Here is a 25717-nt window from a genome sequence, read left to right on the forward strand (position 1 = left end):
CAGTTTTCTGGACGTTTGTGACGAAATGAAAGTGAAAGTAAAGTTTAGCCTGAAGTCTGGACTCGTTCGGCTGTCAGTGCGTGTCTGTGTGTGTGTGAAGCAAGATGGAGGGATTCGAGTGTGCTGTGACCGTGGAGGGGGACTGGACTCCGGCTCAGACCAAAGCCCTGAAGAACAAACTGCACATTTACTTCCAGAGCAAGAAGAAGTCGAGCGGAGGAGACTGCCGGGTGGAGGCGGAGGAAGGAGCCCCGAGGGCGGCCGTTTACTTCAGCTCACCGGAGGGTGAGTCCGCTTCATCATGGTTCAGATAGTAAAATAAATCATTTAATAATTAAAAACACGAACAGACGGAGAGCTGCGAGTGTAACGATGGAACAAACAGAGAGTTTCACTGTGACACAGAATGAAACACATAATTCTTCAAACAGCTGATCATTAAAAGTGTGTGTGTGTGTGTGTGCGTGTGCGTGCTGTGACGTCAGTGAGAGAGCGAGTCCTCGCGAGGAAGAATCACGAGATCATCCTGGACAGTAAAACCATCCAGTTGCGGCTGAGCTCAGAAGCAGTAAGTCCAGTTTAGATGTTTCATGTGGATTTTTTTCCTCACTCAGAGTTTCCTGTTTGCTGCTCTGGGTTCAGCTCTTTGGACTAAGCACCTTTAGCTTTTTATGACTCCATAAACTCTCACTGAGCGCCTCCCTTTATACAAATATCACAGTTAGTTCTTTAAAAACAGAAAACTCTGAATAACTGTGACGTATGAACCAACAGTCTAAATAGAAACTCCTCAGTGTTTGAATCATATTCATAAACATGCTGTTGTGATCAGGGTGACTTCAGCCTGCGTGGCAGCTTTTAGAGGCGTTTTGGATATAAATCAGTCCCTGGGTGTGTGAAGCAGCAGAAACAGGTTGGACTTTGAGTCTCAGCTGATATTTTCATATGTTTGCCCGTGCACTGTAATCATGCCAACAATAACCAACCTGATGTCACATGGCCTTCAGGTTTATCAGGCAGTGAAATCACCCATGAGGACAGGAAGTGTTCACCGTCTTCCTGATTTCACACTTTTGTCACACTTAAATGTTTCAGATCAGCAAACAAATGTAACAAAGATGACACAAGTAAACACAACATGCAGTTTCTAAACGAAGGAGGTGAAAACCACTGAGGCTGAACAGGTTGTTGCAGGTCGTGATGGCGGCGGTGAGTGCAGCTCGCCGTCTGCCAGGCCTGCTTGGATCAGTGTTTATTCAGTGTTTGTTGCCATGGTGTTTCTGCTCTCCTGGTGTATGATATCTATGCTCTCTTTGATATCTGATCACCCATAAAACTTGCATAGAGCGCGATCTGGATAACCTGAAGCCTTCTACCGTTCCTGATTATTTGGGTGTATTTTTATGACGGTGCGATTGCTGGAGCTTGTGTGGAACCAGCTTTTCTTTCTGTTCGTCCAGGCCTACCTAACTCATCAGTGCTGTTTAGAGTAGTAGAGACGAGGACTCAAATACAGGATGACACAGGCAGGTAGGAATGAATTGAGAAAAAGGAAGTGATCATTTAGGCTGATCGTTGATACTCCAAAAGGCTAAACAAGGAGCCCAGAATGATAACAGGGAAGTATCAAGTTCCAGAAGACGTAAACTGGGAGACGTACTGGGAAGACAGATGCTCTGACAAAGGAGGGCAAGGACGGTGATTGTTTGGCTCGCAGTAATGCTGCATCACTAACAAACAAGACTTTTCTGCTGAAGGAACTCTTTGCTTTCAATGAACAGGATTTTATGTTCCTGACACAGACTTGGCGTCGTGCTGGTGACTCCGCCCTGTTCTTAGTACTTCTTCCTGCCTGTTAGTTTTCAGCTCCCCTCACCTGCTGGCAGAGCTAAGACACCAGTGCCTGTTCAAATCCAGTTTCCAGTGTCTTACCCGTTATCCAAATTTGCAGACATTTTTCATAAACTTTCACAGTCCTGTACTGTGAGCTCTGATCTCCCGCTCAACAACATTTAACACAGATTTCTTATTGATCAGATTTCTGTCACTTCTTGAACTGTGTGTGGGCATTAAAGGTGCATCCTTAAATAATTCACTCATATTTTTCAGACAGTCTGTTCTGTGTCAGGTAAGGACCATCAGTGTGTTTCCTTTTCTTGTCTTTTGTTCTCCAAACACAGAAAGAAAAATGCTTCAGTTCAGTGAGGCTGAACTCTGCTGGCTGTTCATGAATATCGGCTCCCTGTTAAATTCAGAATTGAAACACCTGCTCCTCACATACAAGCTCTGTAATAATCAGGCCTCCTCAGAGGGGTTCATATGATTGTTTCTGTTGTGTCTGTAGGTCTTTGCCTTACTATGAAAAGCACTCTGAGGCGACTGTTGCTGCGATTTGATGCCATATTAATGTTATAACACTGAACTGAACCGAAGTTCAGTTTGTTTGCAGCAACAGAAAAAATGTAATAACATTAGTAAAAAACTCAAATTTATTTGAAAGTTAAAGTATAAGAAAGATATTTTTGTAATATTTGCAGATATATAATATTGCATATTTGTATCGTATTTATGTATTTATACACATTAACCTCGTAATGAAGTTGCTTTTGTTATACATATTTTTCCAAAGTGCAAAACTGAAAAAAATAAACAGTTTGAATGTTCTTCTAAAAGTAACTGTCGACATATTTTCCTCTTTTTTTCTTCTGTTGCTTTAAACCTTTTTTTTGTTCTCAGAGCCCAACAAGCAGCGACCGTGTCTCAGGTAAATCCTCCTCCTCAGTTTTTATCATCACTGAATTTTGTTCATTTGTTTCAGCATCTTCTTCATGTGAAATAAGTGTGTTTGTGGCAATGAAGGAATATTTTACCAGACTTTATTCAAGCTGAAGCACATTCACGTCAGATTAATCTCTCGTGATTTTAATCTCAGATGAATCCAAATATGTTCCTGGTTAAATGATGATTCCCGCTCGTCTGGAGTAAAAGACTCAAATCAATTTAAACCAGTAAAATATAACAAGAATAAGAAGAATATAAGATATTTTAATAACCATATTTCAGATCTTAGTGCTCTGACCTCTCTGTGATTCACTGTGTTCATGTCAGACTCATCGTCAGACTCAAAGACGCCTCAGGCTGAAGCTGGAAGTGGAGCTGCTGCTGCCACCAAAGAGGGTAAAAACAAAGTGATGAAGAATAAAGAGAACAGAGAACAAAACTACAGGAAGTTTGTATTTATACTTTATACAAAGTTGCATTAACTTGGCATTTGACACATTGACATTGAATTTTTTGACACAAACTATTTCAAACGAATTTGTGGGAAAATGTAACCAGTTTAAAATCACACTGTTTTGTTTTTTATGATGAAAATTGACACCTATATATTTATCACGAGAAATATGAAAAATATGTTAAAATGTGAAACTTAAAATGAGTTACTCTGCAGTCATGCTTCTTTCACATTTCCACAGCAGTGAACTTTGACATGAACTTACAGAGTCACACGGTGTCTGACATTAAATGGTCTCATCATTGATTTTCTTTGGACTGCTGTGAGTGGACGGACAAAATATAACTGTGGAGTTTCAGTGTTCACAGTACTAATTAAAGGGGTTTATGTGGATGAAACAGCCAGAGGAAAACATCTGTTAATGTAACGCACAGAGACAGATGTGTAACACTGCTGTCCGTCAGGTCTTAGACCTCAGTGATGAGACGAGCTGCAGATCCTCCTGTCAGAGAGGAAAACTGAGTTCATTCGACACAATGGGAGAAGCTTTCTTTAAATAATGATGCTGTGTGTTTTCTGCATCCACAACATCCACCCTGATCCACACTGGACTGTGACAGCTCGTCATCACACACGGGAACCTGCAGTTTAAAACCTTTCAGATTTATTTGATCATCAATCATGAAAGTTCACGCCTGCAGTGCATGTGTGACAAGAGCTTCATTCTGTGAGTCGAAATTCAAAGACAAGAGTTTTTCCTTCATAAATTAGTATAAATAAATACTCACTAGTGTTAGGGGCACAGTCACCAGCTTTCGTCTCAACTAAACAAATAAATCAAAACATATGTGGTTCTTCTTCTTAGTCCAGTTTACTTTATTTTGGATGAAGTATTTTGATTTTGGCCCTTGACGGTGCTTCATGTAAAGAAAGAGAAATGTCAGTAAAGTAAAGTTTCAGGATTAACAGGTGAACAAAAGCCTCCTTCCCTCACTGCTCACAGACACTTTCTTTGATCAGGTTTGTGTGTTTCTCTCAGACTCAGAGTCGTCTCAGAGCTGTGCGGTGGTTTTGGAAAACGTCACAGACAACATGTCCACAGATCTGCTCTCCATGCTGGTGGAGAACATCTCTGGGTTGGATGAGAACGGCTACAGCATGGAGAGGATCCTGGAATCCAACAAAGCTGTGGTCACCTTCAGCAGCCCTGCAGGTAGGAAGCAAACAGCTACCACCTGATTTGGTGACAGCGGGAAGGAACAACTCCCTTTTAACAGGAAGAATTTACATTCAAAATAAAATAATAATGAAAAAAATTATTATTTATTTAAAATAATGAAGGATTTTAAATTTGGTTCTGGATTTAAACTCCACTGGTTCAAGAACTTTTTTGAGAAAAGGAAGTTGGAGATTGGCCTGTAATTAGCTAGGACAGCTGGGTCACTCGCCACTTTAAAGGCCAGTGGGCCATTAATTGAGATAAATTGATCCAAAGATATTTTAAAGTGCAGCCAGCAGCTTAGGTTAGCATAGCTATTGAAACCAGGATAAAGGCTCGTTTGGTTCGTCCACAGCTTTGTGAATGTTAACCTTCAATAAATGAGTCGCTGTAAGCTCACCTCTGACAGCCTGAGTCTACATTTGGGTCCTGCAACAGTCGACACACTAACAGCACAAAATATTAACACATCTGTCTGCAATAAACGAGGATTATTAAATATATAAAGTAGATCCAACAAAGATTGCCTTTCTATTTGAAACAAGGACAAAGCCTGACATCGTCATAGAGATAACACTGTGTAATCCAGCTCTTCTCTCTCGTCCTCTGACCTGTTTCAGTCTGAAAGGATTAATCTGGTTATTTTGCAGATGTGGAGAGATTCCTGTCTGTAAGTCAGACCAGCACAAAGATGAAGAAGCATGGACTGACCGCTCGGCCCCTAAAGGTAGCAACAAACATCCGAGTGGAGAGTCTTCCTCCGACTGTGGTCAAAGGTACACACAGAAAGCAGTTTATGCTGCACTTGTTCTCTCTTGATGAAGGCGGTCGCACTTTCTCCCTCTCCCTTATCTTTCCTGCTTGGCTTTCTCACGTCTCTGTCTAGTCTTGTCTACTTCTCTCCCTTTGCCCTGGAAGAGTCTCACAGTCTGTTCTCTAAAACCTAAAAGAGGAATTATGGATTTGATCAACTGGTGCCTGAATGCAAATGACACCCTCTTCTTGACGAGAAGCCTGGTTTCAGGAGAGCCCATTGAAGACATCTATCTTTTTGGAACCATGATAACTGATCAGCACTGGCTTATCAAAGAATAAAGAAAGCGGAAACGGCTGTTCAAATCCCCACAAGGCTGCCCGCTGTGTTGATTGGAACGATGGAGCGAGCCGTGGCTTCTCAGAATGGGCTCATTAGACGCAGCACAGATGACATATTGGAGAAGCTTGCGGCTGCTGTGAGTGCTGAGACTCTGACAACATCTGACAACATCGTGGAGAGGCTCACGGCTGTCGTGAACACTCGTGCTCTGCGAGCAAACTGGATAACTTCTCGGTATGGATGGATAACATCGTGGAGAGGCTCACAGCTCTCCAGCGGGAATGGTGAGAGACCAGTGATGGACATTAGATGACTGTAAAATTGACATGCAGCGGTTCGCACTAAAGCAAGAACACCACTGTTATTTCATGCGGCTACCATTTCGGCGCCAGCTGCGGTCTCAAGGGTGGAGCTGAACATAACAAATAATTTCTCCCCTGATAACAAACTGTGGTTAGACTCTTCGTTCCAAACGCCCTCGTACGCTTATCTCCGAGGCCGAGTCGGACGGTGCGTCAGGGCCCAGCGCTGGATGAATAGCTGCAGGGCAGGATGGCTGTGTCTGCATCAGCTGACTTCTCACCCCTTACCCACCGCTGAGGTCTCTTTTTTTCGCTTCCTCGACTTGCTGATTTTATTGTACATTTCTGTGTTTATCCAAAACACTACTGGTCCCCGACCTGTCTCCCCATGTCATGTCTGTGTTGTGTATGTAAGATCGGAGGGGGCGGTCCCATCTGCACGTCACAAATAAAGGCTTTCTTGACTCCTCTTGACTTACTGCTGGGCAGAAGTGTAGTCCTGCCAAAATTAACTGGAGCAGCCAGATATACACTAACAGTTTGGACACACCTCCTCATTTAATGTTTTTTCTATTTCTATTTTTCTTCTTTCTACATAGTAGATACCAACTGAAGACATCAAATATATGAAGCAAGATACATGGAAATATGTAGCAAAGATAAAATTGATAAATAACTCTAAATATGTTTTATATTTTAGATTCCTCAAAGTAGCCGCTCTTTGCTTTGCTGACAGCTCTGCAAACCTTCTCTCAGTGAGCTTCATGGTGTAGTCACCTGAAATGGTTTCACATCACAGGTGTGCCTGTCAGGGTTCATTTGTGGGATTTCTTACTTTCTTAACGGGACCATCAGGTGTGTTGTGCAGAGGTCAGGTTGGTTCACAGCTGACAGCCTTATTTGACAACTGTTAGAATTCATATTATGGCAACAACCAATCAGCTACGTAAAGAGAGACTGATGGAGATTCTTTTAAAATTGAAGGCACACTGAACCAGCATGGCTACTACAGCATCCTGCGTCAACATGCCGTCCCATCATTTATTTCTCAACAGGACAATGACCCCAAACACACCTCCAGGCTGTGTGAGGATGAGATGGAGCGCAGATTGAAGGCAAAAGGCCAACAAGTGCTCAGCATCTCTGGGAACTCTTTCAAGACCTCATGAAGCTCAACGAAAGAGACCCGAGAGTGTGCAAAGCAGTAATCAAAGCAAAGGCCGGCTGACATCCAATATATAAAACATTTTTTGAGTTACTTCACACTTTTTTGTTTACTCCATAATTCCACATGTGTTCATTCATAGTTTGATGCCTTCAGTGCATAGTGATTATTCAGACAGCTACTTGTGTCAGTATCACAGTGATTCACTACTGTTTTTAGTCAGTTTTCGAAACAGAAGACAAAGGTAAAGTTTTCACTTACTTCCAGAATTATAACACTTATAAAAGCAGCTGCAAAAATAAAACAATAAGTCTCATAATTCTGTCATTTGATCACTTTTTCTCAGTAATAGCTGAATAAACTTCCCCCTGTGTTGAGAAACAAATAACAACTCAAACGTGGGTGTGTGCTGACTGATGTTCACTGTTACTTAATCAAACAGCACTAAAACTCTGCTGCTAGTTCAAGCAAACAGCCCAGAATCTGCCGCCCTCACCCCTGGAGGGGGCCCTGCACTTTACAGAAAAGAAATGCTGCTGAAAGTAAAGTTTTAGGAATAACAGGTGAACAAAAGCCTCGTTCCCTCACTGCTCACAGACACTTTCTTTGATCAGGTTTGTGTGTTTCTCTCAGACTCAGAGTCGTCTCAGAGCTGTGCGGTGGTTTTGGAAAACGTCACAGACAACATGTCCACAGATCTGCTCTCCATGCTGGTGGAGAACATCTCTGGGTTGGATGAGAACGGCTACAGCATGGAGAGGATCCTGGAATCCAACAAAGCTGTGGTCACCTTCAGCAGCCCTGCAGGTAGGAAGCAAACAGCTACCACCTGATTTGGTGACAGCGGGAAGGAACAACTCCCTTTTAACAGGAAGAATTTGCATTCAAAATAAAATAATAATTTAAAAAATTATTATTTATTTAAAATAATGAAGGATTTTAAATTTGGTCCTGGATTTAAACTCCACTGGTTCAAGAACTTTTTTGAGAAAAGGAAGTTGGAGATTGGCCTGTAATTAGCTAGGACAGCTGGGTCACTCGCCACTTTAAAGGCTGGTGGCCCATTAATTGAGATAAATTGATCCAAAGATATTTTAAAGTGCAGCCAGCAGCTTAGGTTAGCATAGCTATTGAAACCGGGATAAAGGCTCGTTTGGTTTGTCCACAGCTTTTGGAATGTTAACCTTCAATAAATGAGTCGCTGTAAGCTCACCTCTGACAGCCTGAGTCTACATTTGGGTCCTGCAACAGTCGACACACTAACAGCACAAAATATTAACACATCTGTCTGCAATAAACGAGGATTATTAAATATATAAAGTAGATCCAACAAAGATTGCCTTTCTATTTGAAACAAGGACAAAGCCTGACATCATCATAGAGATAACACTGTGTAATCCAGCTCTTCTCTCTCGTCCTCTGACCTGTTTCAGTCTGAAAGGATTAATCTGGTTATTTTGCAGATGTGGAGAGATTCCTGTCTGTAAGTCAGACCAGCACAAAGATGAAGAAGCATGGACTGACCGCTCGGCCCCTAAAGGTAGCAACAAACATCCGAGTGGAGAGTCTTCCTCCGACTGTGGTCAAAGGTACACACAGAAAGCAGTATATGCTGCACTTATTCTCTCTTGAAGAAGGCGGTCGCACTTTCTCCCTCTCCCTTATCTTTCCTGCTTGGCTTTCTCATGTCTCTGTCTAGTCTTGTCTGCTTCTCTCACTTTGCCCTGGAAGAGTCTCACAGTCTGTTCTCTAAAACCTAAAAGAGGAATTATGGATTTGATCAACTGGTGCCTGAATGACACCCTCTTCTCGACGAGAAGCCTGGTTTCAGGAGAGCCCATTGAAGACATCAAATATATGAAGCAAGATACATGGAAATATGTAGCAAGGATAAATTTGATAAATAACTCTAAATATGTTTTATAGTTTAGATTCCTCAAAGTAGCCGCTCTTTGCTTTGCTGACAGCTCTGCAAACCCTCGGCCTTCTCTCAGTGAGCTTCATGGTGTAGTCACCTGAAATGGTTTCACCTCACAGGTGAGCCTGTCAGGGTTCATTTGTGGGATTTCTTACTTTCTTAACGGGACCATCAGGTGTGTTGTGCAGAGGTCAGGTTGGTGCACAGCTGACAGCCTTATTTGACAACTGTTAGAATTCATATTATGGCAACAACCAATCAGCTACGTAAAGAGAGACTGATGGAGATTCATTCAAAATTGAAGGCACACTGAACCAGCATGACTACCACAGCATCCTGCGTCAACATGCCATCCCATCATTTATTTCTCAACAGGACAATGACCCCAAACACACCTCCAGGCTGTGTGAGGATGAGATGGAGCGCAGATTGAAGGCAAAAGGCCAACAAGTGCTCAGCATCTCTGGGAACTCTTTCAAGACCTCATGAAGCTCAACGAAAGAGACCCGAGAGTGTGCAAAGCAGTAATCAAAGCAAAGGCCGGCTGACATCCAATATATAAAACATTTTTTGAGTTATTTCACACTTTTTTGTTTACTCCATAATTCCACATGTGTTCATTCATAGTTTGATGCCTTCAGTGCATAGTGATTATTCAGACAGCTACTTGTGTCAGTATCACAGTGATTCACTACTGTTTTTAGTCAGTTTTCGAAACAGAAGACAAAGGTAAAGTTTTCACTTACTTCCAGAATTATAACACTTATAAAAGCAGCTGCAAAAACAAAACAAATAGTGTCATAATTCTGTCATTTGATCACTTTTTCTCAGTAATAGCTGAATAAACTTCCTACTGTGTTGAGAAACAAATAACAACTCAAACGTGGGTGTGTGCTGACTGATTCACTGTTACTTAATCAAATAGCACTAAAACTCTGCTGCTAGTTCAAGCAAACAGCCCAGAATCTGCCGCCCTCACCCCTGGAGGGGGCCCTGCACTTTACAGAAAAGAAATGCTGCTGAAAGTAAAGTTTTAGGAATAACAGGTGAACAAAAGCCTCGTTCCCTCACTGCTCACAGACACTTTCTTTGATCAGGTTTGTGTGTTTCTCTCAGACTCAGAGTCGTCTCAGAGCTGTGCGGTGGTTTTGGAAAACGTCACAGACAACATGTCCACAGATCTGCTCTCCATGCTGGTGGAGAACATCTCTGGGTTGGATGAGAATGGCTACAGCATGGAGAGGATCCTGGAATCCAACAAAGCTGTGGTCACCTTCAGCAGCCCTGCAGGTAGGAAGCAAACAGCTGGACATTTCCATACACAAACACAACGAGCCAGTACAAGGACAAACATCCAAAATCCCCTTTAGGTTAACCTTTGAGTCTAATTTTAAACCTGACTTTATAAAAAATCACATATCTGATCTGGAAAAGTGTAGAGAAGCACAAATCACAAAACCACGTGATATGATTTGAATAATGAATCATTTTCATATAAATTTTACTTTAAACTACACAAACATTGTATTCCATTTACTGTATATAGCATTAAGACTGTAAAATAATAATGCAGAGGAAACTCAAGAATCAGATAGCCACCTATGAGCAGCACTTTGGTGACAGTGGGAAGGAAAAACTCCCTTTTAACAGGAAGAAACCTCCAGCAGAACCAGGCTCAGGGAGGGGCGGGGCCATCTGCTGTGATTGGTTGGGGTGAGAGAAGGAAGACAGGATAAAGACATGCTGTGGAAGAGAGACAGAGGTTAATAACAGATATGATTCAATGCAGAGAGGTCTGTTAATACATAGTGAGTGAAGGAGGATTCAGGGTCACCTGGTCCAGCCCTAACTATATGCTTTAGCAAAAAGGAAGGTCTGAAGCCTAATCTTGAAAGTAGAGATAGTGTCTGTCTCAGGATTCAGAAAGATAAAGCTTGATGCTGGATTTAAATCGTGCTATTTTAAGAACATTTGTAATAGAAACAAAAAGTAGATAACTGGTGATTGATTGGGGTCATATGGTACTACGAGGTCTTTAGGATCAGATGAGGCCTGATCTTGGTCACGCTCAGCGGCCCTGCAGTGAGGACAACCTGCTTGACTTTACCTCGTACACAAACAAGTGAAGCACATGTTAAACAATTTTGACTTTGATATCAGTAATCATAAATAAATTGGTATCAGTAAAGTAAAAGAATGAAAAGATACAAATACCTCTACAGACTCTTTGAGCAGAGGAACCTATCACTGCTCTCCTTTATCACCATTCTGTTTGCTGCTACTGATCCCAACATCTTTGTTGCTTTACATACAACATAATGTCGTCTACATACAAATTAAGATCACAGCATTGAGCATAATCAAGAACTTGAATGAATGATGTTTCCTTTGACCACAACTAGTGAAAATATTAACTCTCTTAATCCTTGATTCAAATTTGAAACAGGGTCCATTAGAAAGAACACAAACAGCATAAAATGACAGCAGATCTGTCTCCAATAAAGCAGGATTATTAAATATAGAAAATAAATCTATATTGACTCTACATTTAATAAAAAGAGGAAGCCTGATCTAGAATTGGGGAGCTTCATTCATTCATAAGAACATTTCTAGATAATATGTTGTAGCCCAGCATTTCTCTCTCATCCTGTTTCAGTCTGAAAGAATTAATCTGGATTATTTTGCAGATGTGGAGAGATTCCTCTCTGTAAGTCAGACCAGCACAAAGATGAAGAAGCATGGACTGACCGCTCGACCTCTGGAGGCAGCAACGAACATCCGAGTGGAGAGTCTTCCTCGGACTGTGGTGAAAGGTACATGTGCTCCTAAAAACCACAGACTGTATGTAAAAGCCTTTGGATAATCAATACATTATTTTTAATAAACAGCAGTTTACCAGAACATGAGCCTACTGCTCAATATAGCTGTTATGTTATATTCGATTTTAGGTTAGCATTTTACAGTGGCTTTGTTTGTTGGGACAGTTTGAGCTTTGTCGCTTCCAATTTCACCTGAAATCAACACATGAAATCTCGAAAGGAGCAAATCAATACAACAAGAGGCATAGTTACTTATACAGATAATACACAAACAAGCTAAATATAAAAATAATTATCTTCTCCTCAATACAGGAAATGAACTCAGTGCATGAATGAGCTCATTCATCATTATAGCTGTGTACAGTGTAGCTTCCACATTTTTTGTCCCCTGCTGACCCAAATCCAAATGGTGCTGAGTGCTTTAAGGGGTCTCCCTGGAGCTGAGCTGGGCTTTGCCATTGCTACCACATGGCTGTTAAATCGATTCAACCCTAAATTTCTTTCTAACCTTTCGGAACAATAAGGACAATGTCAAGGCTCTGTGTGCAGGCAGGCGGAGATGAGGATCCAGATGCAGGACTTCAGCTTTTATTGCTGGCACCAACACAAAAACAGAAACCAAACAGGAACACAAAGGCTGGATCTGAGGGTACGACGCGACACCGAGCACGGGAAAACACAGGGCTAATATACACAGGGACGTAATCAGGGAATGGAAAACAGGAGGGAGACACAGCTGGGAGAAATTGGACTAACGAGACATGAGAGCAGTAAAACAGAACACACTCACATGAGACACAGACCTTCACAATAAAACAGGAAGCAAGAAACCACTAAACAAAGACGCAGACAGAATATAACACATGGAACATGAACTATGCAAAACATGAGACACAACCAAGGAGCAAATCCTAAAACATGAATAAACAGAAACCTATAATTCTCATAATGGAACGGAAACAAAACAGAAAACAAGGAGCATGATTCCAGATCAGTCCATAAACAAGAAAACAGGTCAACACAAAACTAGATCCATCACGAGTCCACGAGAAAGTTCAGGGGGTCGACCCGAAGGTAGACAGCACGGGGCCAATGAGTTCAGGGGGCCGGCCGTGTGGACCGCAATGGCGGCGACGCAGACGAGACACATCAGGAGGCCGGCCACGCGGAAGGCAGTGGTGGCAACAAAGCAGGTCCGGGGGCCGGCCACTTGGAAGGCAGTGGCAGCAACGCAGGCAAAACAAATCAGGAGGCCGGCTACGCAGAAGGCAGTGGCGGCAACAAAGCAGGTCCGGGGGCCGGCCACTTGGAAGGCAGTGGCGGCAACGCAGGCAAAACAAATCAGGAGGCCGGCCACGCAGAAGGCAGTGGCGGCAACAGAACAGGTCCGGAGGCCGGCCGTGAAGCCAGCAGCGACGACGACCTCGATCTGACGGCGAAGACGTCCAACCAAAGGCTTGGAAAGTGGCCGGCAAAGGCGAGGTGGTTCAGGCCGAGCTGGGTCGGACGGCGGTGGAGTGGCAGAGGCTGACGCTGAGGCCGGACCAGGCAAAGCCGATGCCGATGCAGAGGCTATAGACATTTTTCATTATACTGACAATGAAAAAATAGAAGTACTCAGACTTTTAATGCCAAAAACATTTCTGCTAAAATAACCAGATAACCAACTTTGAAAGTAATTTAACCTTCATGCATCTGTAAAATTGTGCATTTCTGGCTTTTTTCTAGACATGCTGGAGTTGTATTTTGAGAAGACTTGGACTCATCCCAAAAACATCATCATGATCCCAAAAGAAAAGGCTGCCATCATCACTTTCAGTGATCCTAAAGGTCTTTTTTTGTTGATGTAAACCTATGCTGAATGTATGCAGACACCAGCTTGCTGTAGTAGTGGTGTTAATGTGAGGGCTTTGCCCACCAAGTTCTTTCACGTCTTTAAACAGAAACTGGTTCAGCAAACTTTGGAAACATTTTAGTGTTTAAGCTTTCAGAATGGATTGTGTACGGCTAATAGTTGTTCTTACTGGAGCTAAGCAGCTGAGATTAAAACAACAAAAAACAAACCCAAACGTTAGAACACATCACTCCTGTACTTTGGTTATATAGTGCTTTTATTCCCAAGGACGAGGTACGTCTGAGGCAGCTAGCTTCACATAGGAAATATTAGGTCAGCTTTTCCAGTTTTTTAAAGTGAACCTGAACTTAGAGGCAAAGAAATCAGTTATCACTAAAGTTAATAAAATAAAATAAAAAATGCTTTAGATTAATACCCGTTGTACTTAGAAGTAGTGTACAAATGACTGAAACGGTTAGCTAACAGTGACTGAGAAACTGTAAAAAGTCTAGATCCAAATGTGTTTAACTGAAGTAATTTGAAGATGAAAAGTGTTGTAGAAAAATGATATTTGTCAGATAAAGAAGGTTCGGAACCGCAGAGTAACCACTTATCTAACCTTTGCTTCTCTGCTCCTTGTTTGCTGCAGTTGTGGAAAAGATTTGCGTTAAAAAAGACCTTGAGTTGAAGTCTATCACAGTGAAGGTATATCCATACTACGAGTCACTGGGAACCGCCTTGTACAGCAAAGAACGACCAACATGGAAGATGCCCGAGCCCTTCACAGAGCCTGTTCACCACATTATCTGGAAATTCCTTGTGGAGAAGAAACTATCAGAACACATCAATGATCAGATGCGTCCACATTTCTGCAGAGTGGATTTGAATGGCCCCGACGTGAAACTCAGCCCTGTGCCAGAGTTTTTGAGGCAGCTAGATCTGACTGCAGAACATGTAGAAAACTGGATGAGTAAGGCCCAACATGCCTTCCGTCGCCTGATGTCTCAGTACACAGCATTCATATATCACGTAAATGCACTGGGATGGAGAGCTGCAGAGAAAGATGTCCGTTCAGTTGTGAAGGAAGATGCCATCCTGGTGCTGGATACATCCAAAGGGGTTCTGACCGTTGCTGGCCGAGCTGATGATATAAAACGAATCAGGGCTCCTGTGGAGAACATGCTTCTGAAAGCCATGAGTCACATTGAACGACAGACAAACAGCATCTCTGAGGAAATGATTTTGTCCCCTGCATGGTTCTACATCCTGAAGCAGGAGGGGCTCCACAAAGCTGCTCTGGACATTTCTCCTGAGATGAAACTCTCTTATGATGAAGGCACCCAGAAGTTAACCATTACAGGACTCCCTGCAGAGTTCTACAAGACTAAGTCATGGATCTCTGAGAAGATAATGAATATGAGTAAGAAACATCAGAATGTCCCCCCATGTCTTCTAGACTTTCTCAGAACATTGGATCCCATGGACATGTCCCAGGATCTCTTCACATCTCAAGGCATCAGTGCAATCTACACCATTGAAAGCAAAGGGCTTCTCCTGTTGGGGAGTTCTGACAGAGCCCTTGTTGATGCAGAAAGTAAGATGAAGGCTGCTTTGGCTCATCAGATTGTTGATGTGGAAGACCAAAAAGTTCTAAAACTTCCCACCTGGGGCCACCTGAAGCAAAAGCTGCTGGATACCTACAACCTATCGAAGAAAAAAACTGTGGCCATTCAGATGCACCCAGAAAGAAGAAACAAAATAACAGTGGCTGGTTTTGTGAATCCAGTGAAAGAGGTCAGCCATAGTCTGAGGGTATTTGTTGCAAGCAATTCACAAGTCCAAGAAACCCTTCGTGTCGAATCCTGTGCTGTTGTTTCGTTCATTAAAAAGAAAAAGTCAAAGGAATGGTCCAGTATTGCCAAAGATAATCATGTATCAGTAAGGTTTTATGTACAGAAGCAGAGCATCAGCATCCTTGGTGCTCGTCTTCATGTTCAGAAAGCCAAATCTTCCTTTATGGAACTGGCCAATGCTCTCTTCACTGACACCTTAACTGTGGACAAGCCAGGAGCAAAGAAATATTTCCAAAACCAAGGAAAAATGTTACTGTCTACATTAATGAATGACTTAAGATGTGCGGTCTTCCTTCGTCCAGAGATTGAAGAAGAAGAAGAAGAGGAAGTAGAGAATTATGAAGAAGAAACGACCCTTTGTTATTGTAAAGTGCAGACCAACAGTGGAGTACTGATTTCTGTCAGTAAGGTGGACATCTGCAGCTTTGGTGTGGACGCTGTGGTCAATGCAGCTAATGAGGACTTAGACCACATTGGTGGCCTGGCTTTGGCACTGCTAAAGGCTGCAGGACCACAGCTGCAGAGAGAAAGCAGCGACTATGTCGCTAAAAATGGACGTCTACGTCCTGGTGACGCCATCATAACAGATGCATATAACCTGCCCTGCAAACATGTTGTCCATGCAGTTGGTCCACGATTCTCTGACTTTGACAGGAAGACGGCAGTGTCCCGCCTGAAGACTGCCGTGAGAGAAAGTCTGAGACAAGCAGAGATGGCCACCTGCTCCAGCATTGCACTGCCAGCGATCAGCTCGGGCATCTTTGGTTTCCCTGTTGACCTCTGTGCTGAGACCATAGCCCAGGCAGTTCGGGAGTACTGTGACAGCCCACAAGGTCTGAGATCCTTAACTGAGATTCACCTGGTGGACAACAACGATAGCACCATCAGAGTCTTAGCTACAGCTGTGAGCAAGGAGTTCTCAGACCTCGGACCTACCATGACCATCCCACAGCAAGCAGGCGGGAAACGAACAGCGGCTTCAGGGTAATGTTAAAGTTTTTTAATAATGAACTTTTACTGTAAACATCTTAACATTGATACTCATCAAGCTCATGATCACAGGTAACAATATCCAGCTCCATGTAACGTCCTTATTTGGATTTTGTCTATTGTATAACTGTATAAGCTCGTCTGTATACCTGACAGCATGGAAGTAATCTATATCCACAATCCCCCAAAATAAAACTATTTCTTTAAATCTTTTCAGTAAACCTTGTTGATGCTGAGCTAGTTGAGAAAGATTATATCAATTTATTGGTCAGATTTCTGGTTTATGGCTTCCTAAGCCACAGAGATGGCTGAGCAGCTATTATTAACTTTAAATGGCTGCTTAAGTATTCAGTCAAATTGGAGTCATTTGGAAAGTATTTAAAATTGTCATTACTTCCTAGTGGACATAAGTGGGGTCGAGGCAGAGGCAGAGGTCAGAACCAATCACATGATGCCAGCTGGTGCAATGAAAAACGAGAAGAAGGAAGAGGAGGTGGAAGAGGAGGTGGAAGAGGAGGTGGAAGAGGCGGTGGAAGGGGAGGAAATCAACACGGTAACAGGGGAGGCCAGAGCCCCAAGCAACAAATCAGCCATAGAGAGCATGGAGGGTAAGGTGGTTCACCTTCTATTTCTTTGGTTTTATCACACTCTTGATAATATCATGTTCATGAGGCCTCTTTGATATCATCAGTCCTGTTATCTGATTGGATGCAGGTTGGAGCAGACCACAGCTGAGGGGCTGAAGATCATTTTATGTAAGGGAAACATTCAGGACCAGACTGTGAGTACCTGTGCTGTCATTTGGATCATAGTTTAGAGGATTCTGTAAATGGTGACGTAATTACAACATGAAGGGATAGATTTGGCTTACATACATCTGTAAACCAGGATTAACAGTAAATTCTGGTTTATGGAGTTGTTGTTTTCAATCTGTCGTTTCATGTTTTTGTGGAGTTTCACTCTGTTCTGCTGAACACCACAACAGTGTTCACTACAGGGCCAAATGAGCTTACTACATAAATTCATTTGAATGCTGAGTTTACAAAGGAATGCTCATCAAAGACTTTTGTACGTTAGTGCATTGATAAATACAGCACATTCAAACATCCACTGATTCCAATTTGAAAGCTGTTTTATGTTTTTAATTGACTAGTGTGAAGGTGTCGCATGTTTTAAACACGACTCAAACTTTGCTCATTTTACTATAATTTGATTAACATGTCAAAATGCCTGGATACATTTGCTGGTCTTTCTATATCAGGTGGGCAAAACGATCAGCCAGAAATAATATATTAATTAAGAACAAACACCTTTATCAGCAGGAACAACAAGGGCACATACAAATCTGATCACATAATTAAGAATTTATACTGCAATATTTTTATGGAAGACTGTACAGTTTGTGTATTTTATATACTGTTAGTGTCTTTAGTGTCTCGGCCTTTTTAATGCAAAAATAATAAGATGTTTTTGATTTTTTACCTAAAACTGACTTTCATTTACCAAGCTTTTTGTGATTTTACTTTTCCACAGACTGACGTCATCGTCAACACCATCTCAGAGGACATGAAACTGAACCAGGGAGCTGTGTCCAACGCCATCCTGTCAGCAGCTGGAAGCAGTCTGCAGGACGCCATCTACTCTGAAGCCAGAAGGAACACGCTGCGATACGGTGATGTTGTCGTCACTGACGGCTACAACCTCACGTGCCAGAAAGTCTTTCACGCTGTTTGTCCTTTCTGGGACAAAGGAGGCGGCCAGGCCGAGGAGGTGAGGCTTAATAAAGGTTGGACACTGTAAACATGAAGGACCCAGGATACACAGTTTAGCTTTCCAGCTGCTGGTCGCACACACACCAGCTCTGGGTCCTGATGCCACTGAACTAAGGAGTGTGATTAGTCTGTTAGGCTCAGCTGCCCTGTCAGCCTGCTGAGTACCGCCCCCTGAGCCCACTGCACCACCCCACCTCTGCAGAGGAACTGCAGACCACACCCCAGCACAAACACTTAAAGTGTGTCCCACAGACATCTGTGAAGTTTGGGACATTTAGTCTTTACAAAGAAAACTCCAGAAAGTGCTTTTTATTCTCTCTTCTTTTCTTAAACTCTCTTATTTCCATAAGCCCCAGCATGTGTGAGATACTGTAGCTTGACACAAACAGACACCATGTTTCTGATACTAACACAGCACTTCTCTACTCTGAGAACTCCAGATTCTTTCTACTACAAGCCTCACACATTCATCCGATCACTGTTTTCTATCCCCAAACGCTATTTTAACCATCATTCATGCACTCATCCACTGAGGGATGCATCAGGAGAAACTCTGTGCCCTTCACCACCAGTGAAAACTCCACTTTTGTTCCTGGTCGTTCACATACCATACTGTGTTTCTTGCCCAGTCACTGAAGTCCAGCCTCACTTTATGTCTCATCTCTGTCAGGAGTTAACGTCCATCATCAGATGCTGTCTGGTGGAGGCTGAGAAACGTCAGATGGCATCGTTGTCCTTCCCAGCCATCGGGACAGGAAACCTGAGCTTCCCCAGAGCCCTGGTGTCCAAACTCCTGCTGAGGGAGATCCGCTCGTACAGCAGCAGCAGAAATCCTCGCTGTCTGAGAGAGGTGGTCATCGTCGTTCACCCCAGTGACAGCCAAACTGTGGAGGTGAGTTTGTGACTCTGATAGGAGATGAGAGTGTTTATCATGTTGTGACAGTGAGCACTAGAGACGACCAAACCCACAACAAACACATGGACACATAATGTGCAGGCAGACACTGATCAGTCACACTGTCACCTAGCTTAGCACACAAACTGGAACAAGTGAAGCTGCTTGTGGCTACAGGTAGCAGAAACCACACTGAGTGGTGATACACACTGTTAGTACAGTGGTCCCTCGCAATAACGCGCTTCACCTTTCGCGGCCTTGCTAATTTTTCATGGTTTCTTTTTTCTTTTCTTTTTTCTTTTTTTACAGTGCATTGTGTTCTGTGTCCCGTTTGGCTGTAGACCATTGTCAATCAATCCTGTGCCGTGTTTCCTGCACAGTACAGAATGCGTTCGGCTTCAGCAAAGAAAGATTAAAAGAGTCAAAAACAATGTCAAAGAGCCGCTGATGGAGATTTTCTCTTCTTGATTTTTGTCTTTTCCATTTTGGTTAGCTAGGTTTAACTAGACAAAACTGCTACTGGGACATTTTTATTGTACTAAAAGTAACGTATATTATTGTCTTCACTCAAATTAAATGTAATTTTATTTGATCATGCTCTCTCCCCTGGTTCACTCCCTGTGCATGGGAAGTAAATGTGACTGTAGACTGCAGCCAAAAGCATTAGAGACACTTGGACTGAGCACACCACGTTTACTTTACTTCATTGTTGAATCACATCCCTCAAACCTTCCTAACTACGAGCACCTTTTATCAAAGCTGAAAACGTGAAGGAAAAAGGGGAGATCACTGCTTTCTGTGGGGTAATGTTCCCCCACAGAAAGCTGCTCATTAGTCAGCTGGAAAACAGACGAGTACTCTGGCTTTTTAACTTATTTCCTGCTTTTTTAAATTTTCTTAGCTACACCATTAAGCAGTCAATGCTTTGTATTTCTTCGGTAATGACATTAGCAGAATTGTGTTTTGTCAGCAGTGTGAAGCATACAAGCAGCTGATTTCATTAGAGCTGTATGAGAATATATTTGATGCTGCTTCAGGAGGAACAAACCTATGATGTAAATTTAGCAACAAAAGACAATAAAAACTGACAAATCAAATACAACAAAGATTAAATCGACTACATTACAGAACCTCATTAACATGTAATTAAAACCACCTTCAGGTTTAAAATGATAAAAAAAGCAGCATGAACGTAACACATGAAATATATTATCAGTGTTTCACCAGAGAGTTCACCGGTCAGACCGCTCAGAGGAACGTCCAACATGAAGCACGTGGTTTTAATGAGGTACCAGCTCAACAGGCTGTCGACCAATCACAGCACTCCTCAGGTAAGAACCATCAGAACTACAAAGAGCTCCAGCAGAGTCCTGTTTAACCTGATGTTCACAGGTTATTTAGTCTTAATGTAGCAGGTCAGAGATTGGCCAGGACAAACTGAGGATGTTTTAGTTTCACTAAGTGGCCTGATGTGACCATCAGTGACAATTCATGTCGTTAAAGATGTATGTGAGCCCAGTTTAACCAGCAGGTGTCGCTGTTGAGCTTATGTTAAACACATTGGACAGAAGAGAGTAAACACTCTGTGTGGATGTTGGTGGGTTCACAGTTATTAAAAGTTCTTGTTTTAATGCCTTTAGTGTAGTTTTAGAAATAAACCTGTAAGAGGCGACATCGTGCTTTGCTCATTGGCACATTAACTTTATAGCTCTGTCTATTCCCGTTTAATTATATGGAAGAGTTGGTCAACTGTGGATTTTTAAATAGGTGTGAGTGTGAAAAAGTGAGTGTTATAAAGAAACTGTGTGTGTGTGTGTGTGTGTGTACATTTCTCTGTCCCAGTCTTGTCCACCTCCCTCGATGTGTGCCAGATGCAGATCGATCAACTCACCCTTCAGGCATCATCAGGTGACATTACCAAGGAAGCCAGTGATGTCATTGTCAATTCCTCCAATCAGAGCTTTAACCTTAATGCAGGTGAGTGTTGACTTTATATTTGTGGCTACAACAGTTAAGACACTGAGTAGGACCTTCCTTCAGGGTGCTGTGCAGTATCTGTGCCGTTCCTAAGACTGATCTGAGATGTTGTTCCTGGGATCTGCTGGAGCCACTCGCCCAGGTTGATGGTCACCGCACCGAGTGATTTACCACTGTTACCTTCACCCTCCACATCTTCTCGAGCTCTTCTCTGAGCCCTTGGTACTTCTGCAGCTTCTCATTCTTCCTGATGGTGTTGTCACGCGGTGTAGCTACATTCCTACAGCTGTCTTCGTCTGCTTGTCCACCTCTGCTGTCTGGTGCGTTAGAGCACTCAGGGCAGTGCCCGTCACACTGGGCTGGAGGCTCCAGCAGATTCCAGAACAGCGCAGTCCTAGGAACAAAAAAATACTGATGAAGACCGCCTGCAGGGCGGGTAGAGAATTATTATTTTTTAAATATGCACATTTAAAGAGAACGAGACAGAGGTAACTGTGAAATTTAACTCTGTGAAAATAAACATGTTTTTTCTGTGTAACAAAATCTGACTAACTGCACCTGTTGCTCTCCTCTTATTGCTGCTCAGGGGTGTCCAAGGCGATCTTAGACGGTGCTGGAGTAACAGTTGAGCAGGAGTGCGCTCAGCTTGGTGTGTACATGAAGCTTCAGCCTTTTCACTTCCTTTTTAGACTCAATATGCTTCACACTTCTCCTAACGCTGTTTCCTCTCTGCAGTGAGCTCCACGGCTCAGCCTCCTGCAATGATCCTGACATCAGCCGGGCAGCTGCCCAGCAGGAACATCGTCCATGTCGTCGGCCAGAACGACCCTGCAAACATTAAAAACACGGTTTACTCGGTGCTGAGGGTCTGCGAGGAGAACAAGTTCAGCTCTGTGGCCTTCCCAGCCCTGGGAACAGGTCTGTGCAAACTACAGTCATGTGAACAGGAACAACCTGGGATGCACACAGCTGTGCGTCCCAGTGTATCGGGCTTTGCAGCAGCTTTCCAGACGTCGCTCTCTCCCCTCTCAGCAAATAGTGAGAGCACAACTAGTCGAGTGGACTCAGTTGCCCTGCCAGCCTCTCTGGCACCACCCCTCCCCTGCAGCAGAGCCACAGGCTACACCTCCATCACAACTCGGTTCACTGTGCAGCAATGCGAAGCATCCTTACTTCACCCCACTCTTACAAACCTGAGTTTGTGCCACTAAAATGTCTTTAATACAAAGTTGAAACACAGCTCCTTTCTACCGACTCTTCGATGTCAGATTACACCGATGTGTGATTAGAGCAGCTAACTATCCGGTGGATTTACTGCTGCGAGGTAGTTTCCATCTCTGCTGCTCCTCCGTGCTCGCTCATCTCAGTCACATTAGTGCTTTTTCCAACAGTGCAAACGGCTCTGAGGTGGACTGTTGGTGCTCCGTGTTCTAACTGATTTATTTCTATGTTTTTCAGACAGTCAGTATGTTTCATTTGTCCAGCTCTTTCTCTTGTCATCCTTTCATCATCATCATTATTATCCTTGCTTGGTCCTTGTCTGCCCATCAGGTCAGGGAGGGGCCAGCCCTTCAGAGGTGGCTGATGCCATGGTGGATGCAGTGGTGGAGTTTGTGAAGAGGAAACAGCCGAGGTTTGTTCAGAGTGTGAAGATCCTGATCTTCCAGACGGCCATGCTGAAACATTTCCACATGAGCATGAAGAAGAGACAGGGAGAGAGGGTGCAGGAGAAGACTGTCGTTAGCGAAGCTGAAGGTATTCCATTGTTTTTTAATCTGGTAACAATAAATCCACATTCAGGCTGATGCACTTTTTTACATCAGCTCTTCTTTGAACAAAACTCTGTCAGTGATGAAGATCTAAGAATAGAAACTGTTACAGTGTCTTAAATATATTATATTTTACTATTCTCAATTAAAATATTGTTTATATGTTTTTTTAAGTATAGTGTTTTTATGGATTTTTTGCACATTGTTTTATTTTGAGCTGTTTTAGACTAACTTTGTTTTTGGGCTCGGAGCAGAGCAGCCAATCCCTGCTGACATAGTCCTGGAGAGGGAGGAGTTTAAGCCTGTAGTGCTTCAGCTGTGTGCCGATGACCACAAGGTACAAATTCATTCACGTTATGTTTCCATTCTTATTTATTTATTTTACAGGAAGTCTGCTTTCTAGACAGAGGTCAGTGCATTTTAGGATGAACCCTTTCTTTAAATAGTCTTTTTACTTTAATAGTCATGCATAAATATATTATTACACACAGTCTCTTTCTTTTATTAATATTGATCTCAGATCTTCCTACATGTGTAATGCAGAGCTCGAGGCTAGTTTAGCATAAATATCAAAGCAGCAGAGAAATAGATTTCCTTGTTTGGTCAAAAGTTCAGAAAACATTGTTAGAGAATGAATCCACAGTTCCTTCAGAGTTCAGCTTCGTCAAGTCTTTCATCACAGTGAGGTTTACTACCATCGTAAATATAGATCAAAGGAAAAATCTCTGCTTCTAACTGAGCAACCAAAACTATATTCAGAGACGCTGTTGAAGTAACTGCTGTCTGTATACGTGTTGCTCACGAGGATATAGTTCCAGTACACGCAGTAGAATAAAAATAAATTATTGTCTTTAAATCTCTGTTATTAACACATATTTGTCTGATGCTGCAGGCAGCGAGTCAGGCCAAGAAGAGGATTATTGAGCAGATTCGGACTGAGCAGGAACAGAAAACCATCTCTGACCCCTGCATTAGTCAGCTGTCACAGGCTGACATGGAAAAGCTGAAGGCTCTGCAGAGAGAACTGACGGTCAGCATCCGTCTGGACAAAAGAGCAGAGGACCAGGACCCGGAGATCCACCTGGAGGGTCTGACCAGGGATGTCTACGCTGCTGAGTCTGCAATCAGGTCAGAAAACAGGAAAGCCACATAAACCATTGACATGCAATAATTCTTAGGTTTAAAGTGTTACATGTTAAAGTATTTCTTTACCTTTTTGTTTGATGACCATCAGGGACATCATCCGTAAGGTGGAGCGGGCGGAGGCCTTGATGAAAAAGGCCTTGGAGATGAGTGAACTGGTGGAATGGCAATTCAAGGACCATAATGGGTCAATGGTGGCCTTTGACATGAACACCAACCTCACCCTCGAGGAAGCTTTCAAGACCAAACAAAAAGCAAAGATCAAGATCAACAATGACGCGTACACCGCCGACCCAGAGCGTGAAAAAGCAGTTTCAGCAAACGGACGTAATGACGTGGAGCTCCATCGAAAAGACCTGAAAGGTGAGTCAGTAATGTGCACGTAGTCCTCATTTAACCTGCTGGAAGAACAATGTGTCCAACGTTTTGCATTGGACCAAGAAAAGGCTGAAAAGTTTCAATGGTGAGTTTTTACTTTTTGTTCTGCAGGTACCAGCGCTCTGCCTTTGCCTTCATGTTGGGAGGACATGAAGGACGACCTGCTGAAGTTGTTTGCTGTGGCTCCAGCATCTAATGAATACAACGATGTGGAGAAAGAACTGACGAAGACCGGACTCAACCTCAACATCATCAGTGTATGTTCAGTCATAAATACACAGCCCAGGCTGTATGATGTACACAGAAGTTTTCTATATTTTTTATGTAATTGAAAACAAAAGGAGAGTAAATTAGTTCCCAAGTCTCAGCTTTAACTTCAGTTGGTTTGGCATAAACTGTAGTGTTGGATCTAGACATGTGACATCACCCATTGGTTTTCCATTCCCAGTTTGAAGCCTTGACTTTGCCACCTTGGATCATTTCAATCCAGCAGAATTTGAATGTTGAATAAATTATAAATACTTTGTCAACAATCATTAGAGAACAGACACAGAGGTAAGGAGAGTTATTGTACTTCAATGAAAATCACCAACATGATGTGTTTGGATTACGTTGACAGATTGAAAGAGTCCAAAATCCGTCACTGTGGCAGAATTACCAGATCATGAAGAAACAAATGGAGGTGAAGAATAAACACACAAACAATGAACTGCTTCTGTTTCACGGCACCACTGACACCTCCATCCATCTGATCAACAAACAAGGCTTCAACCGCAGCTACGCAGGAAAAAATGGTAAAGCCATCACACGCAGTACACACATACAAAGGTAGAATATTTTAACACTAGTTTAAGTGAATTTGTTATTCAGTTAATATGTTCACTCTGTTCACAGGTGCGATGTACGGCAACGGCTCTTACTTTGCTGCGGACCCTTGCTATTCAGCAGGAAACTACGCCACGCCCGACACCAGCGGACACAAGCGCATGTACCAGGCCAGAGTTCTAGTTGGAGACTACACCCAAGGAAAAAAAGGCATGATCACCCCTCCTCCCAAATCTGGGAGTGCCTCAGACCTGTATGACAGCGTCATAGATGACGCTGCTAATCCAACCATGTTTGTAGTCTTCAATGATATCCAGGCCTACCCAGAATACCTCATCACATTTACATGAAGTGCCACACTCCCAGTCTATCAACTCTGTCAGATAATATAAAATACTGTACGTCTTTGAAGGGGGCGCTGTTGCTTTCATTTTTCTTGCTGCTGGTGTCACTTTGTACTTTAAATCTAATCAAATGCAGTTTGAAGGAGCATTAAAGTAACAATACAACAATTCCAGTGAGTCTCT

At 42.8% G+C, this 25717-nt stretch overlaps 1 protein-coding gene across 3 annotated transcripts; it reads left to right on the top strand.

Moving 5' to 3' along the window:
- LOC146506102 (protein mono-ADP-ribosyltransferase PARP14-like) lies at nucleotides 1–25702 on the top strand. Of its 3 annotated transcripts, XM_085179938.1 has the most exons (28): nucleotides 1–285; nucleotides 486–568; nucleotides 2737–2764; nucleotides 3109–3177; nucleotides 4275–4448; nucleotides 5105–5230; nucleotides 7651–7824; nucleotides 8481–8606; nucleotides 10052–10225; nucleotides 11623–11748; nucleotides 13483–13584; nucleotides 14238–16425; nucleotides 16833–16936; nucleotides 16973–17039; nucleotides 17146–17212; nucleotides 17965–18201; nucleotides 18874–19095; nucleotides 20315–20429; nucleotides 20941–21075; nucleotides 21662–21724; nucleotides 21811–21993; nucleotides 22627–22830; nucleotides 23099–23181; nucleotides 23737–23972; nucleotides 24079–24350; nucleotides 24477–24622; nucleotides 24985–25159; nucleotides 25260–25702. In XM_085179938.1, the coding sequence occupies exons 1-28, from the start codon at nucleotides 105–107 to the stop codon at nucleotides 25538–25540; spliced, it is 6141 nt and encodes a 2046-aa protein (XP_085036064.1). In that variant the 5' UTR covers nucleotides 1–104; the 3' UTR covers nucleotides 25541–25702. The 3 variants fall into 3 exon arrangements, with proteins under 3 accessions (XP_085036064.1, XP_085036063.1, XP_085036065.1); XM_085179937.1 differs by having other exon boundaries at nucleotides 16833–17039; XM_085179939.1 differs by lacking the exons at nucleotides 10052–10225; nucleotides 11623–11748 and having other exon boundaries at nucleotides 16833–17039.
- The last annotated feature ends 15 nt before the right edge of the window (nucleotides 25703–25717 follow it).

Source organism: Neolamprologus multifasciatus, chromosome 12 (assembly GCF_963576455.1).
Source record: "Neolamprologus multifasciatus chromosome 12, fNeoMul1.2, whole genome shotgun sequence".
Lineage (NCBI taxonomy): Eukaryota > Metazoa > Chordata > Actinopteri > Cichliformes > Cichlidae > Neolamprologus > Neolamprologus multifasciatus.